The 20,190-nt window shown below is 41.4% G+C and overlaps 1 protein-coding gene across 5 annotated transcripts in view; it reads left to right on the top strand.

Annotated features, from left to right (window-relative positions):
* The window catches only part of opa1 (OPA1 mitochondrial dynamin like GTPase), a 187,870-nt gene that overhangs the window by 53,166 nt on the left and 114,514 nt on the right, over positions 1–20,190 (top strand). For 2 of the 5 annotated variants that reach the window (XM_060920128.1, XM_060920126.1), the window contains 12 exons: positions 4,599–4,745; positions 8,774–8,827; positions 8,974–9,078; positions 11,293–11,379; positions 11,505–11,618; positions 13,279–13,359; positions 13,451–13,525; positions 13,679–13,750; positions 14,631–14,730; positions 15,565–15,695; positions 16,341–16,413; positions 16,507–16,579. In XM_060920128.1, coding sequence (XP_060776111.1) covers positions 4,599–4,745; positions 8,774–8,827; positions 8,974–9,078; positions 11,293–11,379; positions 11,505–11,618; positions 13,279–13,359; positions 13,451–13,525; positions 13,679–13,750; positions 14,631–14,730; positions 15,565–15,695; positions 16,341–16,413; positions 16,507–16,579 — 1,112 coding nt within the window. The remainder of the gene's footprint in view (positions 1–4,598; positions 4,746–8,773; positions 8,828–8,973; positions 9,079–11,292; positions 11,380–11,504; positions 11,619–13,278; positions 13,360–13,450; positions 13,526–13,678; positions 13,751–14,630; positions 14,731–15,564; positions 15,696–16,340; positions 16,414–16,506; positions 16,580–20,190) is intronic. The other 3 variants (XM_060920130.1, XM_060920129.1, XM_060920127.1) reach the window with 2 other exon arrangements.

Raw genomic sequence — 20,190 nt, 5'->3', positions numbered from 1 at the left:
CCATGTTCGTAATGTTTCTAGTGAATGAAGCGCTTCCGGCATAGATTCTGTAAACAATCTATGGCTTCCGGTCGCAGTTCTACTACGTCACTGCCTTGAACACGCCTCTACCCAGGGCCGTTGGAGATGCTCAAAGTTGATTGGCTCCCGATTTTTCGGGAGCTTGGAAGAGCTGTAGATAGCTTGCCTGGCCAGACTAAGCTCACAACAGGCCCTCGTGTTGCGTCACGCTTAGGATGGGCGGGCCCAGGCTAGACCCCAGGTACTCGAATTCACCAACTTTCTTTACGTCTACTCCTTGCATCTTCACAACACTCTCATCCCCATTCTCACTGATGCACTTGTATTCTGTTTTGCTGCTGCTCACCTTCATTCCTCTTCGTTCCAATGCATCCCTCCATCTCTCCAAACCCAGCTCAACCTCCTTTCTACTTTCACCACATATCACAATATCATCCGCAAACATCATGTTCCTTGGTGACTCTTGCCTCACTTCGTCCGTTAAGCTATCCATCACTATGGCAAACAAGAAAGGTCTCAGAGCAGATCCTTGATGGAGTCCCACCTTCACCTTGAACCATTCAGTCGTTCCAACTGCACACCTCGCTGCTGTTTCACTGTTCTCATACATGTCTTGCACCACTCTGATATACTTCTCATTCACTCCACACTTTCTCATACAATACCATAACTCATCTCTCGGCACTCTATCGTATGCCTTCTCCAGGTCTACAAACACACACTGTAGCTTTCTCTGGCCTTCCCTGTACTTCTCCATTAACATTCTTAAAGCAAGAATTGCATCCGACGTGCTCTTCCTTGGCATACAGTGGTGCTTGAAAGTTTGTGAACCCTTTAGAATTTTGTATATTTCTGCATAAATATGACCTAAAACATCATCAGATTTTCACACAAGTCCTAAAAGTAGATAAAGAGAACCCAGTTAAACAAATGAGACAAAAATATTATACTTGGTCATTTATTTATTGAGGAAAATCATCCAATATTACATATCTGTGAGTGGCAAAAGTATGTGAACCTTTGCTTTCAGTATCTGGTGTGACCCCCTTGTGCAGCAATAACTGCAGCTAAACGTTTGCGGTAACTGTTGATCAGTCCTGCACACCGGCTTGGAGGAATTTTAGCCCGTTCCTCCGTACAGAACAGCTTCAACTCTGGGATGTTGGTGGGTTTCCTCACATGAACTGCTCGCTTCAGGTCCTTCTACAACATTTCGATTGGATTAAGGTCAGGACTTTGACTTGGCCATTCCAAAACATTAACTTTATTCTTCTTTAACCATTCTTTGGTAGAACGACTTGTGTGCTTAGGGTCATTGTCTTGCTGCATGACCCACCTTCGCTTGACATTTTCCTTTAGAATTCGCTGGTATAATTCAGAATTCATTGTTCCATCAATGATGGCAAGCCGTCCTGGCCCAGATGCAGCAAAACAGGCCCAAACCATGATACTACCACCACCATGTTTCACAGATGGGATAAGGTTCTTATGCTGGAATGCAGTGTTTTCCTTTCTCCAAACATAACACTTCTCATTTAAACCAAAATTTTGGTCTCATCCGTCCACAAAACATTTTTCCAATAGCCTTCTGGCTTGTCCACGTGATCTTTAACAAACTGCAGACGAGCAGCAATGTTCTTTTTGGAGAGCAGTGGCTTTCTCCTTGCAACCCTGCCATGCACACCATTGTTGTTCAGTGTTCTCCTGATGGTGGACTCATGAACATTAACATTAGCCAATGTGAGAGAGGCCTTCAGTTGCTTAGAAGTTACCCTGGGGTCCTTTGTGACCTCGCCGACTATTACACGCTTTGCTCTTGGAGTGATCTTTGTTGGTCGACCACTCCTGGGGAGGGTAACAATGGTCTTGAATTTCCTCCATTTGTACACAATCTGTCTGACTGTGGATTGGTGGAGTCCAAACTCTTTAGAGATGGTTTTGTAACCTTTTCCAGCCTGATGAGCATCAACAACGCTTTGTATGAGCTCCTCAGAAATCTCCTTTGTTCGTGCCATGATACACTTCCACAAACGTGTTGTGAAGATCAGACTTTGATAGATCCCTGTTCTTTAAATAAAACAGGGTGCCCACTCACACCTGATTGTCATCCCATTGATTGAAAACACCTGACTCTAATTTCACCTTCAAATGAACTGCTAATCCTAGAGGTTCACATACTTTTGCCACTCACAGATATGTAATATTGGATCATTTTCCTCAATAAATAAATGACCAAGTATAATATTTTTGTCTCATTTGTTTAACTGGGTTCTCTTTATCTACTTTTAAGACTTGTGTGAAAACCTGATAACGTTTTAGGTCATATTTATGTAGAAATAGAAAATTCTAAAGGGTTCACAAACTTTCAAGCACCACTGTAGATGACCATGTATTTGTTTTCGAGTTAATACTCGCTGTGTGTGTGTGGATAACGTTCATTTAAAAAAAAAAAAGGCTAATTCAGAGTCGCGTTAGGATCCACAAGCGACAGAGATAGAAATTTAAATGAATTTAATGACTGTTGTTCATCATTTGTTTGTTGTGCTGTTATCGTAAAATAATCAGCCATGAGCTGGTGCGATGAAGCCGATCAACTCTTCCTACCCTGAAGCTGATTATTTTCCTATAACCGCACATCCTCAAGTGTTCTATTCCTCTTACGCCACAGCAGTTTTCTGTGTATTAAAGAACAACACTTTGTACTTTTTATCCATTTATAGTTGCGTGTATGGTTCATGAGTTCCTGTCTTTTACATTTAAAGACAGAAAACCACAAAGAAGCGTGAACTCGTCTGTCCGCCGTAGCTTCACCCTGAAACTGGAGACTCCTTCCATAAATAATGTATAAACATCTCCTCACAGAGAACTCCCCATATCACTGATTAATCTGCTGTGTGTGTGAGCTGTTACTATGGAAACGATCATGTACGATGAGAGAAACTCTGGGTGTTGGAAAAACTTGAGACTGGCAGTGTGTTTTAGAGTAAATGAACCTGTGTGTGTGTTTTTCTCAGAGCTCAGCTTCATCCCTGATAAACATTCACTTCGTCTACATGCTTTCACTTTCGCCTTCTTCACTTTGCCTCGCTGCTGATCAGAAACTAGAGAGCAAAAAAAAACGGTCTGATATTTTTTCAAACTAGTATGAACTGAACAGGAACTGATTTTATTTTTTTTTTAACTAATTGACGTTTTTTTTTTTTCTCCTTCTGTTATCCGCCTTTTCTACTCTGGGTAACTTGAGGTTAATTTTACTCGTTAGGAAAGATTACTAAAAACGAAACCGTAAATGCTTCACTCTGGTTAGCTGTCGGTAGAACAGCTTTTAAAGACGGATCTGTTTTATACGAATTACAGATGAAATAAAAAAAATTAAATTTTGGACGAAAGAAAGAAATGCTAGCTAATGTGAGAGTTATTATTTGGATGCTTGATTCATTAAGTTAAATTAATTTATTTTTAAATTTATTTTTTACTTAACATGACATTAGGAAACATTAATTAATAAAATTTTAAAAAGTATTTAAATGTAATATATATTTCAATATAAATTATATATATTTCAATTTAATGTATAATTAAATTGAAAAATTATACAATTAGTTTAATGTAAAATAAGCTAAATTAACATTAAATTAAAAACAATTACATTTCTAAATTAATTTAAAGTTAATTAATTTAACATTGGTTTTAGTGTAGTTTTTTTAAAAGGATTAATTAATTACAAAAAAAATCTTTAATTCTCTTTAACATTAATAAATACAGCCATTAATAATAAAAAAAGTAAAACATGAAATAAAATTATTTGCATTCTTAAATATTAAAATATTAATCGATCCTGTCGACTGTGTTTTAAATGCACGTTTATTATTCCTGACTGAATCCCTGGCCTTTAGTTAATAAGCCTCTTATTACATGTTTATAACGACTCGGTGATTCCCGACCCAGTTCTGCACTGTGACTGGTTCCAGATCAGCAGCATTTTTTATTGGTGTGCGAAAGTTTGTGCGTTTTATAATTTTTATAAAAATTAATTACATTTTTAAATAAACTAATTAAAATTAATTAATTAGCATTGTGTTTTTAGTGTCGGGTTTTTTTAATTTTAAAAGCGTTAATTAATTCCAAAAAATCTGTAATTCTCTTTAATAAATACAGCCATTAAAAATAAAAAAGTAAAACATGAAATAAACACAGTAAAGTATATCTTATGTTTTAATTTTTAATTCAAAGTTAGTTTTTTTTTTTTTAAATCCGATACTTTTTTCCCAATATGTTTTATTCTTTTCTAATATGAGGAAGTGTTTGTTTTCCACAGAGATTATAAAAGATGTCTACTGAATGTATGAAATATAAAAATAAATCAAAAGCAGAATATTAATTACTGATTAGCAAGTAAAGATAAATAAAAACAAACGTCAGTGACGGCGTATTAAAGTTTGAGGTCTCAGTGTGTGGACTTGCTTTTTTCGCCGCTGTCTCTTCACCTCCCGTAAGCTCCTCCTCCTCCTCCAGTGTCATGTGATCAGGTTGATTGCCAGCTGACTCCGCCTCTCTCTCACTGTGCCGTCCCTCAGCAGGGGCTGCTCGGAGAACTCGTTCTCATTCAGCAACAGATCCAGCAGCACGAAGAAGAAGCTCGGCGGGCGGCGGCCGGTAACGAGCCCCGCCGCAGCCGTACTCAGACTCCGCCCCCCAGCCAGGCCCCGAATTTCTCCCACAAGGTGAAGGTCCATCTCCCTCCCAGTACGCCAATGCAGCTGTTCTCAAGCCAGTCATAAAACACAAAAACTGTAAACCAGGGAATTTGTTCCTCAGCTGAGTAAATTCCCTGTGCTCTTATTGTTTATTTTTATTTTCTGTCATTGTTTACTCCATGATTCATTGATATTTCTCTTAAAAATCTCCAATCGGATATAAAGTCTGAGTCCCAGGAGGACTGACTGGCGTGAGAACGTTGATGTACAGTAGTGTATCTCCACCCCAGGAGGGTCTGTGCTCCAGCTTTAGTCTGTGATGTGATCTCGTCCTTTATTAATGAGCTCTTCGTTAGCACTTTATCCCCCGGGAATCCTCATCGCCGGAGGGTTTACCACCTTTATTTAAGGTTGGGTGTAAATTATTTATAAACAGATCATGTGTAGTCGAAGAATTAAGAAGTTGCTTGAGCAATTTCGAAAAAAAAAAAACCCTTTATTTGATAATTTATTTATTTACTATTTTGTTTTTTTTTACTTGCTTATTTACTTTTTTACTTAATTTTGGAACATATATATTTATTTATTGTTCATTCATTTATTTATTTTATTGCTTATCTACTTTTTTATCTTATTGCTTCGTAACTTGTATATTAACTTGCTTATTTATTTAGTCACTTTTTAAGTAACGGTTACTTATTTACTTTGTGCTTTTATTTTTTTAAAAACTTAATGTATTTACTAACTAACATTTATTTACTTGCGAAGTAGCTTATGTATTTACTTCTTTATATATTTACTTTTATTTTTTACTTCGTAACATTTACTTGCTCATTTCATTTATTTTTCTGTTTATATTTATTTACTTGCTTATTTAATTAGTTGCTTATATATTTACTCATTTACTTATTTATTTACTTTGTTAAATTTAGTAACTTATTCCTAACTTATACAGTGGGGCAAAAAAGTATTTAGTCAGCCACCAATTGTGCAAGTTCTTCCACTTAAAAAGATGAGAGAGGCCTGTAATTTTCATCATAGGTACACTTCAACTATGAGAGACAAAATGGGGGGAAAGAATCCAGGAAATCACATTGTAGGATTTTTAATGAATTAATTGGTAAATTCCTTGGTAAAATAAGTATTTGGTCACCTACAAACAAGCACGATTTCTGGCTCTCACAGACCTGTAACTTCTTCTTTAAGAGGCTCCTCTGTCCTCCACTCGTTACCTGTATTAATGGCACCTGTTTGAACTCGTTATCAGTATAAAAGACACCTGTCCACAACCTCAAACAGTCACACTCCAAACTCCACTATGGCCAAGACCAAAGAGCTGTCAAAGGACACCAGAAACAAAATTGTAGACCTGCACCAGGCTGGGAAGACTGAATCTGCAATGGGTAAGCAGCTTGGTGTGAAGAAATCAACTGTGGGAGCAATTATTAGAAAATGGAAGACATACAAGACCACTGATAATCTCCCTCGATCTGGGGCTCCACGCAAGATCTCACCCCGTGGGGTCAAAATGATCACAAGAACGGTGAGCAAAAATCCCAGAAGCACACGGGGGACCTAGTGAATGACCTGCAGAGAGCTGGGACCAAAGTAACAAAGGCTACCATCAGTAACACACTACGCCGCCAGGGACTCAAATCCTGCAGTGCCAGACGTGTCCCCCTGCTTAAGCCAGTACATGTCCAGGCCCGTCTGAAGTTTGCTAGAGAGCATTTGGATGATCCAGAAGAGGATTGGGAGAATGTCATATGGTCAGATGAAACCAAAATAGAACTTTTTGGTAAAAACTCAACTTGTCGTGTTTGGAGGAGAAAGAATGCTGAGTTGCATCCAAAGAACACCATACCTACTGTGAAGCATGGGGGTGGAAACATCATGCTTTGGGGCTGTTTTTCTGCAAAGGGACCAGGACGACTGATCCGTGTAAAGGAAAGAACGAATGGGGCCATGTATCGTGAGATTTTGAGTGAAAACCTCCTTCCATCAGCAAGGGCATTGAAGATGAAACGTGGCTGGGTCTTTCAGCATGACAATGATCCCAAACACACCGCCCGGGCAACGAAGGAGTGGCTTCGTAAGAAGCATTTCAAGGTCCTGGAGTGGCCTAGCCAGTCTCCAGATCTCAACCCCATAGAAAATCTTTGGAGGGAGTTGAAAGTCCATGTTGCCCAGCAACAGCCCCAAAACATCACTGCTCTAGAGGAGATCTGAATGGAGGAATGGGCCAAAATACCAGCAACAGTGTGTGAAAACCTTGTGAAGACTTACAGAAAACGTTTGACCTCTGTCATTGCCAACAAAGGGTATATAACAAAGTATTGAGATGAACTTTTGTTATTGACCAAATACTTATTTTCCACCATAATTTGCAAATAAATTCTTTAAAAATCAGACAGTGTGATTTTCTGGATTTTTTTTTCTCATTTTGTCTCTCATAGTTGAAGTGTACCTATGATGAAAATTACAGGCCTCTCTCATCTTTTTAAGTGGGAGAACTTGCACAATTGGTGACTGACTAAATACTTTTTTGCCCCACTGTATATTTACTTATTTATACACCATTTTTAACTTGTATATTTATCTATTTATTTACTTAATAAAATACACAAGAAAGTAAGCATTTATTTATTTATTTATTTATTTGATTTTTAAAACTTTTTTTCTTTTTAAATTTAATTTCTTTACTTGTTTGTAATTTACTTAAATTAATTTGTTAAATGTTGGGGAACTCTAGAGACCCACTCGCTACCGAAGTTTAATTTTTAAAAAAATATTTATTTGCATTCTTAAATATTAAAATATTAATCGATCCTGCCGACTGTTTTAAATGCACGTTTATTATTCCTGACTGAATCCCTGGCCTTTAGTTAATAAGCCTCTTATTACATGTTTATAACGACTCGTTGATTCCCGACCCAGTTCTGCACTGTGACTGGTTCCAGATCAGCAGCATTTTTTTATTGGTGTGCAAAAGTTTGTGCACCCTGAATACAAAACTTGGCGGAAATTGCGCTCGTGTCCGTTTTTTTTTTTTCCAAACGCAATCAAATGACATTTAAGTCATAAATAATCTTTCATGTTGTCGTGCTTCTCACTTTTCTGATGATTACTGCCAGGATACACCCTCTTTTAACAGAACGCACTCGAACCTTTAACTGCTTGGATTCCGGTTAGACTTTTTGGGAGATTAATTGAAAATAAACATCATTTTTTTCAACTAAAATCCATAGGGGGTGAAAACTTTTGCACTCCACTGTGTACAGTCATTGTATTGCGCTCAGGGTTGACTTTTTTTGTGTGTGTGGGGTTTGAAACATCACATTATGTCCCAGATGAGGGTTAAAAGTGCCATTGGAGTCGCTTTGAGTGCTTTCCGTCATATTATTAGCAAAAGGAAGGTCAGGAAGCGTCTCCGCTGAAGCGTCTCCGCTGAAGCGTCTCGAGTCACTCTTGTTTTTTTTTTTTTTTTTTCCTCCCGTTAGCGTGAGACTGGACGCAAGTGCTGTACTAACACGGCATTAACCGCATGCACTAGTGTGTTTCTGACAAGCATGCAACAATTATTTGATGTTCAATATTAATTTACGATATTCAGTAAATGCAAAACACACACACTCTTACCACCAGCGTCTCAGGTGTGTGTGTGTGTGTGTGTGTGTTACATGGATCATAATTCCACCTCAACCCCAACCCTCTTGTACTCTTCTGTAATTTCTCTTTGTGTGTGTTGATCAGAAATGCATTAAAGGTGTGATTTTATTATCAATAATTAATTAATTATACTTTTTTTTTTTTTTAACAGATCTGCTTCTTTTTTTCTCTTTTCTGACGTGGTGATTTAGTCTCGCGATTCCTCCAGACTGAAAAAAGCGATCAGTGAAATGAATTTTCTGCTTTCTGTCTTTGCACTAACTGGGCTTTCGTGCGCTCGGGTGCTGAGTCAGGCCAGTGCTGGCTGCATGAGGAGTGTTCCAGGGACGAGCAGATGATGGACAGCAGTCCTGCTGGTGTGTAACTCTGTGTTTATCTGTTTGCAGTCTTCAGACAAAGAGAAAGTCGACCAGCTGCAAGAGGAGCTCCTTCACACACAGGTGTGTTTCAGTCAGTCACTTAATGAAACTATTCTTATTATTATTATGAATCCTCCTTCCCTACGTAGTGCACTTGTACGGGGAGTAGGAATGTAAAGACACCACGGTGATAGATAAAGGATTTGACGAAGCCTGTCGTTGTTTAGCTGAAGTATCAGCGGATGTTGGAGCGTCTGGAGAAGGAGAATAAAGAGCTGAGGAAAGTGGTGCTGCAGAAAGACGACAAAGGCATCCATCAGAGGAAAGTCAAGGTCAGAGCTCACCCTGTCTCACTGCAGAAATAACCACAGGATTAGAATAATGGTGGTCGAATAGTGCAGTGGTGATGTCACTTCCTCCCTCCTCCAGACCCTCACTGTGATCAAAATCCACCATCAGATCACACTGGATATACAGTACGGACACTAACTGGGTTAATGCGTCGCACCTCACGGAGTCTAGCTGGACAAATTTCTGTCTGTCTGTATTGTGTTGTCTGACTGTTGATCTGTATCTCTGTCTATCCATCCATCTGTCTATTTGTCTGTTGATCAGTCTGTCTGTGTTGTTTCTCAATCTGTCTGTCTGTTGATCTGTCTATCTATGTTGTCTGTCTATTTATCCATCAGTCTGTCAGTCTCTGTCTGTCTGTCTGTCCACCTGTGTTGTCTACCTATCTCTCTATCAATCTATGTCCATCTGTCTATCTATCTATCTGTCTGTCTGTTGTGTTGTCTGTTGATCTGTATTTCTAGCTATCTATCTGTCCATCTGTCTGTCTATCTGTACATCTGTCTTTTGGTCTGTCTGCGATAGACAGATTGTTGTCTATCTATTTATCCATCTGTCTGTCTGTCTGTCTTTGTTGTCTGTCTATTGATCTGTCTGTCTTTGCCTGCCTGGCTGTCTGTCTGTCTGTCTATCCATCCGTCTGTCTGTGCCTGCCTATCGATCTGTCTATCCTATCTGTCTGTCTGCCTATCTGTGTTGTCTACTTGTCCATCTGCCTGTCTGTCTCTGTCTGTCTGTCTTTGGCTGCCTATCGATCTGTCTATCCATCCGTCTGTCTGTCTGCCCGTCTGTGTTGTCTACTTATCCATCTGCCTGTCTCTGTGTCTGTCTGTCCATCTTTGCCTGCCTGTCGATCTGTCTATCCTATCCGTCTGTCTGCCCATCTGTGTTGTCTACTTGTCCATCTGCCTGTCTGTCTTTGTCTGTCTGTCTTTGGCTGCCTATCGATCTGTCTGTCCATCCATCTGTCTGTCTGCCCGTCTGTGTTGTCTACTTATCCATCTGCCTGTCTCTGTGTCTGTCTGTCCATCTTTGCCTGCCTATCGATCTGTCTATCCATCCGTCTGTCTGTCTGCCTGTCTGTGTTGTCTACTTATCCATCTGCCTGTCTCTGTGTCTGTCTGTCTGTCCGTCTCTGTCTGTCTGTCTTTGCCTGCCTATCGATCTGTCTATCCATCCGTCTGTCTGTCTGCCCGTCTGTGTTGTCTACTTATCCATCTGCCTGTCTCTGTCTGTCTGTCTGTCTTTGCCTGCCTATCGATCTGTCTATCCATCCGTCTGTCTGTCTGCCCATCTGTGTTGTCTACTTATCCATCTGCCTGTCTCTGTGTCTGTCTGTCTGTCCATCTTTGCCTGCCTATCGATCTGTCTATCCCATCCATCTGTCTGTCTGCCCGTCTGTTGTCTACTTACCCATCTGTCTGTCTATTTGTTGTATCGAACATCTGTCTGTCTACCCATCTACAACTCTCTCCATCCATTTGTCTATCTGTCTGTCTGTGTTGTCTGTCTATCGATCTGTTTATCTGTCCGTCTGTCTGTCTGTCTTCCGTCTCTGAGCTCGTGAGCAGTGAGCGATCCTGCCCGAGTTGTTTATCACGCGAATTTTATTGATTCCATCGTGTTTTGTCCTCATCCTGACGTTTGACGTGAACGTGACCTGAAGCTCTCCACCTGGATCATCTATTATTTTATTCACCGTGCTGCTGCCACGTGATTGGCTGATTGGAAAAAGGCGTGAAGGAAAGCTGTACAGGTGTTCCTAATAAAGTGGCCGCTGAATGAAAAATTAACTTTTTAAAAATTGTTTTATAACCATTTTTTCTCTACCAAGTGCACGCACCACTATAACCACTCGTGCATGGAGAGCACGGAGTCGACACTAAATAAAATAAATGACTGTAATTATATAAATAGAGTTTAAAACTTTTTGTGCATCACATCCAAAGTTTTTCTCTTTTTGTTCATCAGGACCGCTCTCCTGATCGCGTCTGTAGTTCTGCAGCTCACGTCGGCGAAAAAAACCCCAAAACTAAACGAACCCCTGAGTCTGTCTGATTCACTTCCTGGAGTCGAATCGCTTTCCAGCTGGAGTTCACTCGGTTCTGTTCAAACACACTGCGTCTGCAAGCGTTCTCTCGCTGCGCTGACGGTTCATGGTGATGAGTCTCTGTTTCCTTTGTTTCTCGTTGCAGAAGTCGTTGATTGATATGTACTCTGAAGTCCTGGACATTCTTTCAGATTACGATTCCAACTACAACACTCAGGATCACCTGCCGAGGGTCAGTGCTCACCACACACACCCCTCTCCAGGGAAGAGGGAGTAGAATTAATCAATAAATAAACAGAGTTGAGAGGCTCTCAGTGTGTGTTCTAAAGTGGGCGTGTCCTAAACGGTGGTGTTCAGGTGGTGGTTGTGGGTGACCAGAGCGCAGGAAAGACCAGCGTGTTGGAGATGATCGCTCAGGCTCGGATCTTCCCTCGAGGCTCAGGAGAGATGATGACCAGGTCTCCTGTCAAGGTGAGAGACGCCGACCCCGGGCCTGCCCTTCACCTGGAGTCTGTGGAGGTGTCAGGAGAAGGGGCGGAGTCGAGCAGTGATGTTCCCACTGGGGGCGGAGCTCCTATCTGATCTGTTTTACTGGAGGGTGATGAATTGCTTGTCTGCATGTTAGCTTTGAAGTTTTTTTTTTAGGTCAGATGTTAATTGTGTGCTTTGATGTCTGAACTTTTTCAGATTCACTGAAAATCAACTAATTAAATTAGAGTTTTAGTCATGTGACTGTTTCAACAGCGGAGTTGGAAACTTCTGTCAAAGCAGAATAATTCTGTCTGTCTGTTTTTCAATCTGTCTGTCATCTGCCTTTTGTCTGCCTGTCTATCTATCTAGCAATCTGTCCATCTGTCTAACTCTCCATCTCTCTCCCTGTTGACCTATCCATTTGTCTATGCATCTGTCTGTCTGTTTGTCTGCCTATCTATCCATCTGTCTGCCTGCCTTTCTATCTATCTGTCTAGCCATCTGCCTGTCTGTCTGCCTATCTAGCCATCTGTCTGTCTGTCTTTCTATCTATCTATCTATCTCTTTGCCTGCCTGTCTGTCTATCAGGCTGTCTATCTCCCTGTTAACCTATCCGTTTGCCAGTCCATCTATCTCTCTGCCTGTCTACCTGCCTATCTATCTGTCTGTCTGTCTCTCTGCCTGTCTGTCTGCCTATCTAGCCGTCTGCCTGCCTGCCTTTCTGTCTGTCTATCTTTCTATCTCTTTGCCTGCCTGCCTGTCTGTCTATCTTTCTATCTGTCTCTTTGCCTGCCTGTCTGTCTATCTTTCTATCTATCTCTTTGCCTGCCTGCCTGCCTGTCTCTGTCTTTCTATCTATCTCTTTGCCTGCCTGTCTGTCTATCAGTCTATCTCCCTGTTAACCTATCCGTTTGCCAGTCCATCTATCTCTCTGCCTGTCTACCTGCCTATCTATCTGTCTGTCTCTCTGCCTGTCTGTCTGCCTATCTAGCTGTCTGCCTGCCTGCCTTTCTGTCTATCTTTCTATCTCTTTGCCTGCCTGTCTGTCTGTCTATCTTTCTATCTATCTCTTTGCCTGCCTGCCTGTCTCTGTCTTTCTATCTATCTCTTTGCCTGCCTGTCTGTCTATCTCTCTGCCTGTCTACCTGCCTATCTATCTGTCTGTCTGTCTGCCTGCCTGTCTAGCCGTCTGCCTGCCTGCCTTTCTGTCTGTCTGTCTATCTTTCTATCTATCTCTTTGCCTGCTTGCCTGCCTGTCTATCTTTCTATCTATCTCTTTGCCTGCCTGCCTTTCTGTCTGTCTGTCTATCTTTCTATCTGTCTCTTTGCCTGCCTGCCTGTCTGTCTGTCTGTATATCTATCCATCCGTTTGTCTGTCTGCTTGCCTGTCTGTCTCTATCTGTCTGTCTATCTCCCTGTTAATTGCCAGTCCATCTATCTATCTGCCTGTCTACCTGTCTTTCTATCGGTTTATCTCTCTGTCTGTCTGTCTGTCTGTATTAATGAGGTTATGGTTGAATGAATGTCTGTTAGATGTGGTGTGAATGGTGCTGATGCAGTGTGTGTGTGAACGTTGTGTGTACTCGCGCTGGGTTCTGTGGGTTCTGTGGGTCGGCTGTAATTCAGGTTTTTGTTTTTGATTTATTCCTTTCTTTTGTAGGTGACTCTGAGTGAAGGCCCTCATCATGTGGCCATGTTCAAAGACAGCAGCCGTGAGTTCGACCTGGGAAAAGAGGACGATGTAGGATTATTATTGTTCTTCTTATTATTATTATTATTATAGCTTAGTGGGTTTGGCTGATGATGATGATGATGATGATGATGATTTGTAGCTGGCAGCACTGAGGCGTGAGATTGAGCTGAGGATGAGGAAGAGTGTGAAGGACGGCCAGACAGTCAGTCCTGAGGTGAGGAGATTCTTATTCTTTCTCTCTCTCTTTCTCTCTCTCTCTCTCTCTCTCTTTCTCACACACACACACACCCATCCATATACGAGATTACATTTTGAATGGATCATGCGTGAACAGTGATTATTTTTCCCCCGTGCTTGTTTCCTGTAGACGATCTCGTTAAGTGTGAAAGGCCCAGGGATCCAGAGGATGGTTCTGGTGGATTTACCCGGCGTGATCAGTGTGAGCTTTACCTCTATAAATCTATAGAAAGACCCATAACCAGTTCTGAAGTATGTTGTGTTCAGCTTGGAGTGGTGTGTGTGTGTGTGTGTGTGTGTGTGTTTTCTGCTTCTTCTGAAACAAAGCCAGTGTTGATTTGCTTTAAAAAAACGGATTATAATCTCGGGTACAAAGTGTTCAGTTTCAGAATCGTTACATGTTTAATAGCTTCGTGTGTGTTAGAAAGTGATTTACCCTGGACACACACACGCGCGCACTCTTCCTGTCCTGGACACTGGGCTTCTGATTTTATCAACTTCTGCAAACTGAACTTCAAAAATTCTTTATCTGAAGATCACCAAAAATTTCTTTTAGTTTAAATTTTTTTTAAAAAAAATATAGGAATTGAATCATGAGCCCAGTATTGTGAATCGAGTCGAGTTGTGAATTGGTGAATCGTTACGTACCTCGTCATGAATTTTATCACCCTGTGAATGTATTTGACTTTTGTTTTTGTTGATTTATGTCATAGATTTCTTCAAAACTGTACTTTAATAGCTGATGACGGGCTCTTTAGGGTATTAACCAAACTCCTGCTGCTTTTCCTCCAGGTTAGATGAGAGTTATAGCAGGTGAAGATTAATCTTGGATGTTTGCAGTGTTTGTTGAGTGACTGATTCCTGCTCTGTTCAGATTGTGAAATGACGTAGAAACTAAGCTTGGTTTTGGGTTTTGAGAGAAGGGTCAAATGTAGGTCATGTACTGATCTGGAACCTGTTGAGAACCACTAAGAGGTCGCATGTTCTAAATGTGCTGCTCGAACAGTGCTGTGTTTGACGTGGATGTTCTGGTGTGTGTGTGTGTGTGTGTGTGTGTGTGTGTGTGTGTGTGTGTGTTACAGACGATGACCACCGGCATGGCTGCAGACACCAAGGAGACGATCTTCAGCATCAGTAAAGCGTACATGCAGAACCCCAACGCCATCATCCTGTGTATTCAGGGTGAGCTTCAGCACACGCCACTGATCACATGACCTGTGTGTGAATCCTCTTTTTATACACACACAGACACACACACACACACACACACACACCTTTCCTCCCCCCGCTTGTCTGTCTCTCTCTCTCACACTCCATCTATTTGTCTGTCTCTCTCTCTCCATCTCTCTCCCCCTCTCTATCTCTCTCCCCATCGGTCTCTCTCTCACACTCCCTCTATCTCACACTCTCTCTCTCTCTCTCTCTCTCTCTCTCTCTCTCTATCTCATCTGTCTGTCTCTCCGTTTGTCTGTCTCTCTCTCCCCGTCTGTCTGTCTGTCTCTCTCTCCATCTGTGTGTCTGTCTCTCTCCATCTGTCTGTGCCTCTCTCTCTCCCCATCGGTCTCTCTCTCACACTCCCTCTGTCTCACACTCTCCATCTCTTTCTCTCTCTCCGTCTCTCTCTCTCATCTGTCTGTCTCTCCGTTTGTCTGTCTCTCTCTCCCCGTCTGTCTGTCTGTCTGTCTGTCTGTCTCTCTCCATCTGTGTGTCTGTCTCTCTATCTGTCTGTCTGTCTCTCTCCATCTGTCTGTGCCTCTCTCTCCCCATCTGTCTGTCTCTCTCTCTCTCTCCATCTGTCTTTCTCTCTATCTGTCTGTCTCTCCCTCTCTCTCTATCTCTGTCTGTCTCTCTCTCCATCTGTCTTTCTCTCTCTGTTTGTCTCTCTCTCCGTCTGTCTCTCTCCATCTGTCTGTCTTTCTCTCTCTGTCTGTTTGTCTCTGTCTCCATCTGTGTCTCTCTCTCTCCATCGGTCTGTCTCTCTCTCTTCATCTCTCCATCTGTCTCTCTCTCTCTCAGACGGATCAGTCGATGCAGAGCGCAGTATCGTCACTGATCTGGTCAGTCAGATGGACCCTCAGGGTAAGAGGACCATTTTTGTCCTGACCAAAGTGGACCTGGCCGAGAAGAACCTCGCGAGCCCGAGTCGAGTGAGTGCTCAGCTACGACATTTCCTTTTTTGTCTCGTTGCCATGGTTTCACTGTTCGACTGGAAAATGACTCGGCTGTCTGCAGATTTTTTTTGTGCCGTTTCATTGAAAGAAAGCTTCGATTTTACAGCATTTGTAAAGACAAAGTGTTCGTCTGCTCATCTTACACGACAGAAATGATTTCAGGATTCCGATGTTTATGTATTGAAGTACGACACGTCATACTTTCTCTCCGTTTGTAGTTAAATGTTGTCGAACAAAAATGAAACGCAAACGTTGCTGATCTATAAACAGCCTTCTCTCTCTCTCTCTCTCTCTCTCTCTCTCAATAAGACAGAAAACCAGAAGTTCCAGCTTCATCTCACCTCACGAACACCCTGTGAATGAGCGGTTGCTATGGAAACGAAATTGATTTCTAAAACATAAGTTTTCTTTACATAATCAGAATGAATGTAGTTGGACTTGGAGTCGTGACCCTTTCCTGCCTTGACTCCATTCCTAGGTGTCGTTCATTTTGTAACCACCAGGTGGCGACCTTTCATCACCTTCAGACTCGTGTGTCAAAGTTAAAGGTGTTTATTGGTGAACGTATCGAACCTCGTCCATAATAATGAAAGGATTAACGTTACACTGCTGTGTGTGCAGATCCAGCAGATTATCGAAGGCAAGCTGTTTCCGATGAAAGCCCTGGGCTACTTCGCTGTCGTGACCGGAAAAGGTGCGTCCTGAAGAACGTGAACGCTTCTATGCGTCAGGTTAAACAATGTTGGTGAAATCCAGTGTGTACCGTGTTTTCATTTTCTGTTCCTAGGCAGCAGCAGCGAAAGCATCGACTCGATTAAAGACTACGAAGAGGACTTCTTTAGGAACTCCAGACTGTTGAGGTGAGTCACGGTCGAGGTCCTTCAGATGGGCGTGGCTTCACAACGCGCACACAGTCATCTCATTATTATTATTAATGCAAATGAAATAAACTAGGCACACTCAAGTCTGTCAACAAGGCTATTTTATTTATTTGTTTGCTTATTTATTTAAATCATCACATCGTCCTCCATTTTTTTTTTTTTCCCTGCCTGTCTGTCAGCTCGACACCTGATTGGATGGAATGCAAAAACCTCCTCGTCATCAGTCTGTGCTTTTCTAAAAAGTTTACAACTTTTATCCTTTAATTCGCTCCACTGTGGGGGAAATAATTAATAAAGCACTCTTTTTAAAAACGACCGTTTTTTCACCTGATACTAACAAAGACTCGTCAACAAGTTGTTATGGTTACTGTGTGTGCATCGCGTGAGTGAGTGCGAATGGCGTACTGTTGTATTTCATTATATTATATGGACGCGAGTGTTTTACTGGGAAATACAACACTGGTATTTTTCATACGAGCTCCATCCGGGACACGGAGAACCAAAACCGAGATATATTATGGAATCAATTTTGTGCCAAAATGTTCATACAATACTTTTGAAATATCAAACAAAAACGACAAATCAAAATACACAAAAAGAAAAAAAAGTCAATTTTTTTAGACTGGCAAACAAATTATTCGTGTAATCGTGCAAAATATCAGTCTATTACTCTTCAGAAACCTTTTATTTTTGTTCCGCGTCTTTCTCAGTTTTGTTTGACTTAATTTATTTTGGTTGTGATTCCAGCTTTCTCGTTTGCGCTCCCTGACTTTTTGCTGCAGTTTTGGCACAAACTTCACGTGTGGGCGGGCTGTCCAGGAATGCATTCCCATTGGCTAACTTGTGTTGGACTGACAGCTACGCTCAGCCATTCCCTACTCGGATTCTGGCGGACTGTTTGACGAGTGACCGATCCATTGACGGTAAACAAGGATGGAGTGGACTTCAGTGGCGACTATGATATCGAATTAATTCAACAAAGTGTAAATTCAATATCATAGTCGCCACTGAAGTCCACTCCATCCTTGTTTACCGTCAATGGATCGGTCGCTCGTCAAACAGTCCGCCAGAATCCGAGTAGGGAATGGCTGAGCGTAGCTGTCAGTCCAACACAAGTTAGCCAATGGGAATGCATTCCTGGACAGCCCGCCCACACGTGAAGTTTGTGCCAAAACTGCAAGCAAAAAGTCAGGGAGCGCAAACGAGAAAGCTGGAATCGCAACCAAAATAAATTACGTCAAACAAAACTGAGAAAGACGCGGAACAAAAATAAAAGCTTTCTGAAGAGTAATAGACTGATATTTTGCACGATTACACGAATAATTTGTTTGCCAGTCTAAAAAAATTGACTTTTTTTTCTTTTTGTGTATTTTGATTTTGTTGTTTTTGTTTGATATTTCAAAAGTATTGTATGAACATTTTGGCACAAAATTGATTCCATAGACATAAATCTCTTTTTTTTTTTTTTTCGCAATCCGGTTTCCATCAAATCCTGCGCTCTGATTGGCTGGCGAGCGGGTCCTTATCCTACGGTACGGACCCTGGGTACGGACCTCTGGCGACTCGCTCATTCACAACAACAACAAACATAGTAGCAGTTTTTGTCAACATTTATCTTTATTTATTTATTTTTAATAAGGCCACACCAATTTAATTAGTTGGTTCTCGGATTTTTTCAGGAAAAATATGAAGCGAGCGGGCGAAATAAAAATAAAAATTTAAAAAATGCTCTGATGGTAAAATTAGCGGTGGAAATAGACCAAACAATACAGGCAAACCAGTAAACAGATAGATAGGCTAAATAAACGATTGAATTACAGTCAATTGAACATCTACAACGCACAGAAAAAAAGATTTGACCAGGAGCAGGCTACTTCTGATGGCTAAGTACTTGGAATGATTTTTTGTTTGCGCCTCACATCAATCAATAAAATATATAAATCAAACCCACCTCCACAGAGTCGTTGTCCAAGTTGGCACATCGCAGGGTAACAAGCTCACGGCATCTTGAGTGCAACTGTGCAAAGTTTTCCCCCTCTTGAATTTCAACATGCCTGTCAAAGATTTTACGCTTCTGTTCGCTGAATATCCTAACAATCACAAACAGGCTTTGCAGGATTCCCCTCCACAGGCATGTTTCTTCCACAAGTCTTTATCTAAAGTGAAAGGGGCCATTTGATTGGTTTTCGACGTCACGTGACCTCAACCTGTAGTCTTCAGTATTTTGAACCATCAGCCACGATGGTTTTCTGTTGGTGGGAGTGTTTTATTTCGATTTTTTTTTTTCATTTTTCATTTTCTTCAAGCGGCGATTCCGAGAACCAACTAATCGAATTGGTGTGGCCTAAGATTTATTTATAAGATTATCAAAAATCTTATAAATGTTTGCCAGCATTTCTCAGGAGAACAGCATTAATTTTACAGCATGGATAGCGATAACGACAGTGTTCACAGCGAAAGCGAGTTATACTCCCTTTGTATAAATAGGGGACGACATAGGCGGCAAAATGTAGTTTTTTTCCTGCCATGGACGTGCACTTGTATACCGAGGAGGAAGCAATTTGCATTACAGCCGTGAATGAGGATTCAAAATGGCGGCTCGGCTCAGTTTTCCCTTTCGGGCGCTCTCGTTTTCTGTTAGAATTTGGTGAAGAAAAAAATAAATATATTATTTACCAGCTTAAGGTCGGTCCGTATGGTGAAATACCGTGACCTCGGCCTTGAATACTGACCTCGACCCAGAGGGCCTCGCTCAGTACTTTCAAGACCTCGGTCACGGTATTTCACCATACGGACCTCCCAGCTGGTAAATAACTTTTTTTTTTTTTTGCAGTCCGGTTTCCATCAAATCCTGTGCTCTGATTGGCTGGTGAGCAGGTCTGTATCCTATCTCTGGCGACTCGCTCGTTCACAGCAACAACAAACATAGTAGCAATTTTTGCCAACATTTATTTTCGCATTTCTCAGGAGAATAGCATTAATTTTACAGCATGGATAGCGATAACGACAGTGTTCACAGCAAAAGCGAGTTTTACTCCCCTGAGGAAGAAGAAATAAAAGAAAACATTTCAGGAGAAAGATAAAAACCTCTAACTGTTGCTAACGCTGAGCAAAAACATGGCTGAATCCTGAATGACTCAATTTTGTATAAATAGGGGACTACATAGGCGGCAAAATGTAGTTTTTTTCCTGCCATGGAAGTGCACTTGTATACCGAGGAGGAAGCCATTTGCATTACAGCCGTGAATGAGGATTCAAAATGGCGGCTCGGCTCGGTTTTCCCTTTCGGGCGCTCTCGTTTTCTGTTAGAATTTGGTGAAGAAAAAAATAAATATATTATTTACCAGCTTAAGGTCGGACCGTATGGTGAAATACCGTGACCTCGGCCTTGAATACTGACCTCAGCCCAGAGGGCCTCGCTCAGTACTTTCAAGACCTCGGTCACTGTATTTCACCATACGGACCTCCCAGCTGGTAAATAACATCTCATATATAAATATGCGTGAGGAAATTGATGCGCGAGTTGTTTGGGACACGTTGGCTTGAAGATATGACGTTTATCTTCTCGTGTTGAAAAACTCGCAATTTTC

Source organism: Neoarius graeffei, chromosome 4 (genome assembly GCF_027579695.1).
Source record: "Neoarius graeffei isolate fNeoGra1 chromosome 4, fNeoGra1.pri, whole genome shotgun sequence".
Classification (NCBI taxonomy): domain Eukaryota; kingdom Metazoa; phylum Chordata; class Actinopteri; order Siluriformes; family Ariidae; genus Neoarius; species Neoarius graeffei.
The sequence above is the reverse complement of the archived record's forward strand: the minus strand, read 5'-3'. Positions and strand labels throughout refer to the sequence as shown.